At 41.1% G+C, this 9,025-nt stretch overlaps 1 protein-coding gene across 2 annotated transcripts; it reads right to left on the reverse strand.

The window, feature by feature from the left end:
- Nucleotides 1-3,244: 3,244 nt before the first annotated feature.
- Nucleotides 3,245-8,562, reverse strand: LOC4348610 (carbon catabolite repressor protein 4 homolog 1). Of its 2 annotated transcripts, XM_015759184.3 has the most exons (13): nucleotides 8,426-8,562; nucleotides 7,991-8,325; nucleotides 6,293-7,049; nucleotides 5,859-5,945; nucleotides 5,691-5,774; nucleotides 5,523-5,609; nucleotides 5,349-5,435; nucleotides 4,817-4,870; nucleotides 4,645-4,736; nucleotides 4,442-4,556; nucleotides 4,210-4,360; nucleotides 3,921-4,074; nucleotides 3,245-3,550 (listed from the first exon to the last, which is right to left on the reverse strand). In XM_015759184.3, the coding sequence occupies exons 2-12, from the start codon at nucleotides 8,146-8,148 to the stop codon at nucleotides 3,929-3,931; spliced, it is 1,818 nt and encodes a 605-aa protein (XP_015614670.1). In that variant the 5' UTR covers nucleotides 8,149-8,325; nucleotides 8,426-8,562; the 3' UTR covers nucleotides 3,245-3,550; nucleotides 3,921-3,928. The 2 variants fall into 2 exon arrangements, with proteins under 2 accessions (XP_015614670.1, XP_066160849.1); XM_066304752.1 differs by having other exon boundaries at nucleotides 7,991-8,562.
- Between the last annotated feature and the right edge of the window lie 463 nt (nucleotides 8,563-9,025).

Raw genomic sequence — 9,025 nt, forward strand, 5'->3', positions numbered from 1 at the left:
GGAGATGGAGAGGAGGAAGAGAGGCAAATGGTCCAAATGGGGGGCATTTGTGGTTTGCACCCTGAATTTGATTGGAATTTCACGGAGGCTTCGATAACGGCGTTTTTTGTCAAGTTTGAAACGTAATCCCTCCGGGCTGATAATACTCGTCGTTTTGAACAAGGGTGAGGTCAAACTTTACAATCTTTAATTATGAATTATTTTTAAAATATTTGTATTTCAAATATGGTGACTACATGTATAGATTGGTCTTAAAAAATACTTTAATAAGATCATATATTTGTTAACACTTTTCTACATATTATAATAGAAAATAATGGTCAAAGTTATTTTTTGAAGACCGTGTCCTTGTCTAAAACGACAAGTATTATCAACCCGGAGGGAGTACAGTACAGCGTATGATGATATGAACGAATGACTTTTTGTTTTCTGCTTTTTCCTGTTTGGGAGAATAACCTACTGTCCTGCTCCTTCGTCTCATATAAAACCAACCTAGTATTAGATGTGACACATCCTATTAGAGTAGATTTAATAGTAGAGCTCACTGCTTACTATGTCTATGTTAGAGCTAACTTGTATAATAGGTCAGCTATAAGGTTAACCTTATTTTCTCCATTCTCTCTCTTTCTCACTCTATGAATTTAATGCATATTTCTTGGAGCTTGTGTGGAGCTGGCTCTTGCATGAGAGCCAACACTATCCACTTTTTTTTATCTCTCTCTTCCACATAAGCATATAACTTGCTTATAGCCTATTATTATCCTTGCTCTTACAACGAATTTGGACATACATCCGTCTAGATTCATTATACTAGAATATGTCATATCCAGTTTTAAATTGATTTTTCTTAATGTACTATGTATCAATGCCATCTGATCAGGATAACTAAAATTAATAGAAATTTGGGTAAAAATAAAAAATATGGTCATATTATCTAGCAAGAAGTATTGAATGAGACTACGTGATATGGCTATTGGATGCTGCATGCAAATTAATTGCATTATTTATATATTGTTTGTTGCAGGGAGATGTCATGGGAGGTTAAGGATCAATGGTTTTTTAGGTGAACCTCCCCTTATTATTTTTTCCTTACATATAACACATTGTGGTGTCTATAATAATTACCATTGTCTGACAGTATGTCACATTCCCCCCCCCCTTATATAACACATTGTGGTATCTATTGTAATTATTGCCACTTGATCTTGGAACCTATGCTATTTTCGACTTTGACAAGTACATTGTGCTTGTTGTTCAAACAATAGGCCTATAATTATAGAATAAAGATAATGTTAAGGAGACGATCTTAAACTAAAACATGAGCCCGTATCTGGATTAAGCATTACTCTATACTTATCATCATATTGAAAAGTACAACTAGTTTGATAGACTTCATATAAAGGTAGAGCAAATGTCCATTATTCAATCAAGGAGACGCACCTTAGATGGAGCAATTGGCTTACCATAGTAATATCCTGTTGTTGGATCAAGTTCGCGACGCACCATGAGACTGTGATATTAGGTAAGATTGAGTAGAGAGATAGTAGTATGTAGGAAGAGGTTACCATTTTATCCTTACTAAAACGAGAGAGTGAGTGTAAATGCTAGAGCCATATCATCTATCATCCACCATATTTTTCATTTTTCTTTCATTGCAATGTTTATCACTAAATCCTTATTGTGAGTTTTTCTCTAACTTTTATTGTATATGTTGTTCAATTGAATACATGGCATTGTTTCAAAGGAAATAGATCTTGATGTCATTTGTTAATATGTGTTTAAGAAACATAAAACCTCCTATTATCATCAAATAGGATTCGTAGAACTTGTTATCTGTAGTGATGAAAGCTTGTGATGCCTAGTTGCCTATACATAACTACCACGTAATATGTTAGAAAAATGCCCTGTTAACCACCACAACTATAATATAATCATACTTATATCAATTTTTGGCCATTGCGTACATATTATATTTTCAAACTACTAAATGTGGCAAAGTTTTTATTTGTTATGCTTTATATTATACATCATACATAGCCAATATAGCCACTACAAACAATCTCTAGTGACTTGATCCTGTAATAATAACTAGTATTAGACACCCCTTGACATAGATACTCGATCATGTGTCTTAAAATTTCTCATCTCCGAGATGCCATTAGGGCACCCACAATAGTTATCTATAGACTCTCTACAAGAGATCCATGTCAGCATATTTTTCTACTTGGAAGAGATTAAATGAAGAGAGAGAGCAAAACTATCTACTAACCTGGAGATAGTCTATAGAGAAAAACGAGACAATGCATTAGAGAGCTATAGATATCTATGTAGACATACTATTGAGGTGGTTTACTATTAATCTAGTCTATTGCTGAGATGTACATGTCTTATAGAGAGCACCTTACTTTACCATTACGGGTGCTCTTAGTGGAACGAGCTTTCTTTAAGACTATCATGAAACCGTCCAAACAAACAGCAGCAATAACTCCAGAATAGAAGCATCCTTTGCCGTTGCCCGACGGCCGTTGACGGACCTAGCGGACACCTGCACACGTCCGCAGGTGTGGGTCCCCGGCGGCCACGCACGGCAGCGGTCATGTTGTCCCTGGTGGGGCCCAGGTGTCAGCGACAAAACACCGGAGGAAGATCACGCGGTTGCGGGGTCAAACAAGTAAAAATTCGCGCCCGTCACTCCCAGTCCAGCATCGACCTGCGCCACGAGGGGTGGGCCCACCACTCCTCTCGCTGCAAGTGGGTCCCAATAGACCTGACCAACCAACGAAGAGAGAAACTTCCAAGAGTACGATTAGTAATGTCCATGACCAAATCAAGATTGGTGAGCTTGATACCCGATGGTCATTAACACCACGGGGTTATGTTATCTCCAGCGATCTCTCGCTGTTTTCATCGCCTAAATGTTGAGCGTTTGGTGGCGATCAGATCAGACAAGCCAAATTAGAATAAGCCAAATACATGTAACATGTTCCAGCCAACTCATGACACGGTGGCACATGGACACCAAGGCTAACTACCATCTATACTACGTACAAACAGCAAAACCACAGTACCTGTATAAATGGCCAAGACATCAGGTGCCCACCAAAGCACCAACCATTCATCTCCCCATTTGTCAACCCTGCAACAACTAAAATTTGCCATAAAAGTTTGACAAGTTCCAACAAGTACACACTGCACGATCAGGGTTGGGTAAAAAAACTGCAGTATAGTACTAGAAGAGAAGGGATTGAAAATTTGAAATGGCCTAGCCATGATGGCATCTGAATCTGTCATAAAAATGTCTCTCTCTCAGGAGATCTTTCCTTCTATAGAAAGTGATATTACAATGGGGCCGCTTAAAAACATCATGAGTTGGAAATGTAAGAGGTAATCAACATTACAAGCCTCCCTTTCATGAGGCCACTACCCTAAGCCTGCTGGTGCTGGTGGTCCTTCCCCGAGGATCCGCTTTCGTCCATCCCTCCTCAAGTCCCACACACCATGGAAGAATGTTCCACCGCATGGGTGCTGAAGTTAACCATCTATTCGCGACCTGAAGAAAGTCAGTCAGCTTGGAACATCAAATGAAGAAAGGGTGTCGTGTGTTGCGCATAATAGACAAGATCCACTACATGTTATGTTACTTTTCACCGAGATGAAATGAGGTGATGGACAACAACAAACATGACTAGAATGACGATTTCTGCGTACTTTCAGATGAGTTATTGTGCAAAAAACAATTTTCTTAGCTTTAATTGTTACAAATGTAAACCACTGGAATTTAAAGGTATTTGCACATGTGGCACTTTGACAGCGAAGCAGGCACCAAATCTTACTTGAGCCATGTGCTGTTTGCACTAGCAAAATCAGAGCACCGCAGTCCTACAGTATAATTAAAATGTGGTTATGCCCTTATGACATACCTAAGGTGTCACCGTCTGATTCTAGGCTTGCACCGGAATTCTGCCAAGAGTGCTATATGATCCGAAGACCATTCAGGAGAAGGAAGGGCCGTGTCTTTTCTTAAACTTTCCTCATCCAAAAGTTCCAACAACGACTCCACTGACAATGAATCCGCTGAAATACGAAAGCAAGTGTGGGCCATCATTAAATGTTTCATGACACTAGCTGTGTAATCCTTAAAAGATGTTTACTGAAGCTACAAAATTATAATATCAAAGCATACAGATATAAACTGGTCCAGGAACTGACCTGTGTAAAATATGTAATCAACCGTTCCAGTGAAATCTCGTGTGCAGTTTGTGAAAAGTGGTTCATTTGTTGCAGGGTCCATCCTCCTCCGCTGGTGCTCCAAATCATAGCCGACACCGACCATTCTTGCAAATGAAGAATATGCACTCACCTACAAACAAGCAAGACCCTTGGTAAGAGTTCTTTGATCATGGGATAAAAGGGATCACCAGACCAATATATTTTACTGTACCAGAGGAAGCTGATGGGTTAACTTGCTCGCAGGGCGTAAAATTCCAAGGGGATCTATGGCCAGATCTGGATGCAATTGATCAACTTTGCCCATAGCAAGAAGTCCATGTGGAGAACTGAAAGCATAATTGAGTACTTAGAAGTCCATGGTTTCAAAATAATTTTACCAAATAAATACTACAGTGATAGCATATTTATACACACCTCCCAGGGACTGAATTGAAATCCCCACAGACCAACATTGGAATGTCCGCACTAACAGCTATTTTTTCCAACCCTTTTAGGAGAGTTTGAACCTGCAAAAGCCATACAGTGTCAATCTGAAATTCTAAGATGTTACACAAAACTAGCATAAAGAAAATGTGATGGCACAGACCTCCCACAGCTTCACATCTTTGAGGTCTTGATGGACATTTACGTGTGTATTTGCCTGCAGAGTGAGAACAGTTGAAAAAGTGATGAGACCTGCGACCCCCATGACGCCATAATGCATCAAGTCAAGACTGTTTATCGGTATGAAGAATTGTATAAAACCCCCAACCCCCATTCCCCCACCAAAAAAAAAGTCAATTAAAGATAGGTCACCCTGACAAACATGTAATACTAAAGCCATGCATCAAGATTCAGAGATGTGGATGCATCTTAATTTCATGTAAACCTTGCATAGTTCTCCCAAGGCATATCTTTTGGATGGGCCTCAATCCCAGTCCATCCACATGTAAGCCATGAAAAGTGAACTGAAATCCCATACATGCATATATGGACTGGGCTTTCGGATTTCGACACATCCAAACGAGGCCTGAATGAGTCCAAATCCGTTGTCCAAAGAAAACATTTAACTGATCCCTTCAGAATGCTGCTAACAATTAGCATCTAAGTGCTTCTCTGAAGCAGAGTTGTTGACATACCACACAAAGAAGCTGCCTTTTGCCAGGATTGTCAGTTCCATGGTTGCCGAATTTAGCTTCTAAAACCGCAATCAGTGCAACATTATCCTTCAAAGAAAACAGAACCAGCAATAATGAAAAGTCAGCAATGGAATAAATTAGCATGCAATATCCTCTTCTATTAATTTATCATACCTTAATCAATCGACTCAAAGCAACTCTTCTTTGGGTAGAGGGAATAATTGCGTCTGTCAATGATTGTGCAGCCTTATTGAACTCAACCTGAACAACCAGGTACAAGAAATATTAGATAGCTGCAGCCTGCAGATTAGCATACCACTCTCAAATCAGCAGTGGCCGTACCTCATATTTTTTAACGTGTGAAAATTTGTCTCTACGGAAAAAGGTGGCACAGCCATCGATGGCATGAGGAGCTCCAGTATATACCTTTAAAAACATGAAGCAGAATCAAATAAGAAATTGAAGCGTATAAATGCGTATTATAATAGAACCAGATGCAGTCAAATATACCTCTGTTGTCCTTTTCTTGTAAAGTGCCTGATATCCATGTTTATCAAGCTCGGGTGAAAAAAAATCTTCGAAGTGGTTCAGTTGCACCTGAAAACAGTAGGATTCAACTTAATTTTATGAAGGTAGATTACTTATGGATTCAATTTCACAAAGAAGTCAACCTACAATACTATTTTAGGGCAGTTTTGTTTCTTAGCATTTTTATTATATGAATTCAGTTCAAAATGATGAGACCAATCAAGTATTATTAGAGCATAATATGACAAGAAGCTTCAGAAAACTCTAGGTAAGTGTGGAAAATTTGCATCAGTTGAAACAGCAGCCCAACCACCATAATCTAGCATAGCATTCAATTAACTGTAACTGTGTGGGGGAAATAATAGAACAAATCACCAAAAAAGTTAATAGGGAAATTTAGTTGATATATATGATACCTCCTGAAGACAGATGATATCAGCATGATAACCAATAATCTCACGCATCAAGTTCTGTCTTCTGTATGTCCAAGAAAGTGCCCATGTTGGGCAGTAGCTATACGCGTCACTTGTAGCATATGCATCAGCAAGAATATTGTAGGACAGCACTGAGAATGTCCCGAAAGATGTTTGGCTGTCCAAATCTAAGTGACTCAAAACATCTCCATTCACTTGGATAAGGCGACGTGGAGTTGGAGTTGGTGCTGGAATCACACGGGATGTCATAATTGAAGTTGGAGGTCCAACAGGTACCTTTTTTTCAGCATCCACAGACACGCATTCAAATCTTAGAACATGTCCAATATCATCAGCAGTTGGTGTATATGTCCGTGTGCGCCCCACTTCATACCAAGTTTCACCCGAGTTCTTATCAGTGCCTGAAGGATATAAAGGCACGGGGCCATTATTCAAACCAGGACTCTGTCCAAGATTTGACATCGATCCAGAACCAGTAGTACTAAGAACCCCAGAACCAGTGCTACCAAATCTGCCAAATAGCTCCTCTTCTTCAGCTCCATTTTCGTTTAATGCACTACTAGCTCGCTCATGCAAGACCCTATGGTGCTGCCATGCATCAGAGAAGCACTTAGCAGAACAATGGTAGCTCTTAGCAACAGGTATTTTTGACTTGACGCAACCAAGGCACTGAATTGTTGCTTGTTCCATTGGATGTACACTGCAGATTGCGACTTTTCGATCACTTTGTATACGGTACCTTCAAGGAGTAAATCAAAACATTATAACCAAATCCCATTGGAACTGGAAGTGTTGAAACCAACAAAGGCCACCTAAAGAGCTAGTGTTTTGCATTATCAGCTCACAGAAACTAGCTATAAGCATCGTGTACATCAGTGCTATTTGCACATCTTGAGCATATAAAATCATGTTTATTATCAGCGTAATGGATCCAATTCTACAACAACTCAACAGACAATGAGGAGAAACTCATAGAACTCATAGAACAGGGCCTTTCAATAGGAACTATAGGATGATCCAACAGAACACCATAAAGTGTGTTATATACCTATTCCATCGAAGATGGATACTACTAACATTCTTGCACGACAACATTTCTCAAGCCATCATAACATACCCCATATCAAAAATACTTGCTACTGTCCCATAGTTCTAATAACACTTGTTTTATCATCAGAAACCACCCAATTAATGGCACTTTTCAATGAATCACTCATGATAGCAATTAATATTAGCTAAACTGTGCTTCCTGATATGTCATAATGCAATTTGAAAAACATGTACCAAACGGTTCAATTCATATGCATCAAACTATGTTTCCAACTCAGCAGTATAGATGTTTCCGCATCTAAATTTTACAATCTCTAAGGCTCCATTTTTCAGACAAAACAAACGATAAGCTTATTAGACCATTTAATCTGAATACATCCAACTATGCTTCATTTATGAAGGAGTTGAGCCAATAAATGAGCATTCCCCAAACTTTAACAACTATATAAGCACATAGAAATCTGCCTGACCAAAGCTACGAAAATTCCCCTTGCTTGGTCAAAGTTTAGTGCGCAACATTCAGCAATAAGTTTAGTGCGCAACATTTAGCAATCAAGCAAGCAGAACTACACAATCCACAGCTCTCATCTGATTCAACTAAGATTTTCAGAGTCTCGAGGAGTTACTCACCATCTGTACCGCATGAAGTAGCCATCCGCAGGGGCGGCCTCCGGGACATCGTCGGTGGAGACGACGCCGGTGGGCAGCCGCAGCAGCACGTAGGGCGTGATCTCGCAGCCCACGATCGGGATCTCCGAGGGCAGGTGCACCCGCACCACGCTCAGCATCCTCCCCTCCGCTGCTCTCCTCCTCTTCTCCCCAGCTCCGGCACCACCACCACCACCACCGCCTCCGCCTCCCTCCGCTCACAGACGCAAGCGCTAGATCCCCCACCGCCAGGCGGATCCGCCATCACCTGCGCGCCGCCAGCGTTGCCTCCCCCGCGCGATCCAAGCACGCTCTTCCTGCGGCGGAATGAATCACACACGCACACGGGTCAAGACTAGGATCCCCCGCCCGGGGCGAGCTCGCGGGGAGAGGGGGGGAAATGGGAGATCCACTCACCTGGTGGTGGGGGGTGGGGGGTTGGAAGCTTCTGGAAGGTACTGGAGACGCGGGGCGGGGCGGGGGAGCTTGCTAGGGTTTTGGGCGTAGAACTCGAACTCTATCTCGCTCTCGCTCTCTCCCCTCTTCCGTGTCCCGTGTCTTCCCGTGGTCGCGTCGCGGAATAATGCGTGGGGTTCTCGTTGGAATTTCGGTGTGCTTGGCCGTGACGCGGCTGGTGGTCGTCTCCTGTGTATTTGTAGATTCGAGAAAATTGGTATGGAGCACCGGCACGATGAGATGGGACCCTTCCAACTCATGAGTTTTTCTTTTCTTTTTTTTTACTGCCTCTATATTATGCGGAGGAATGCTACGTAGTGGTATCCCATTAAGATTAAATGATACCTCTAAAATATCACCTGATACCTTAATATCAGCCAATACATACCAAATATCAGACAATACCTTAGAGGTATCATCTTGTTCAGACGGTGTATTAGTTGATACCTACCAGATATCAAACGTATCATTCTGATCGAATAGTCAGAATAATTATGTAGCATTTCCCTGTTATATATGGAGGGAGTAGGTTTTTCTATGTGTAATCTAGTTAGTTGGTGG

Source organism: Oryza sativa, chromosome 10 (assembly GCF_034140825.1).
Source record: "Oryza sativa Japonica Group chromosome 10, ASM3414082v1".
In the NCBI taxonomy this organism is placed as follows: Eukaryota; Viridiplantae; Streptophyta; class Magnoliopsida; order Poales; family Poaceae; genus Oryza; species Oryza sativa.

Excerpts from the sequence above, each read along its gene's own strand:
- LOC4348610 (XM_015759184.3), bottom strand. The coding sequence starts at position 8,148 with ATGCTGAGCGTGGTGCGGGTGCACCTGCCCTCGGAGATCCCGATCGTG. Across the intron at positions 5,946-6,292 it reads ATATCATCTGTCTTCAGGAG|GTGCAACTGAACCACTTCGA; the intron begins GTATCATATATA and ends TACTGTTTTCAG. Across the intron at positions 4,557-4,644 it reads TTCAATTCAGTCCCTGGGAG|TTCTCCACATGGACTTCTTG; the intron begins GTGTGTATAAAT and ends TTATGCTTTCAG.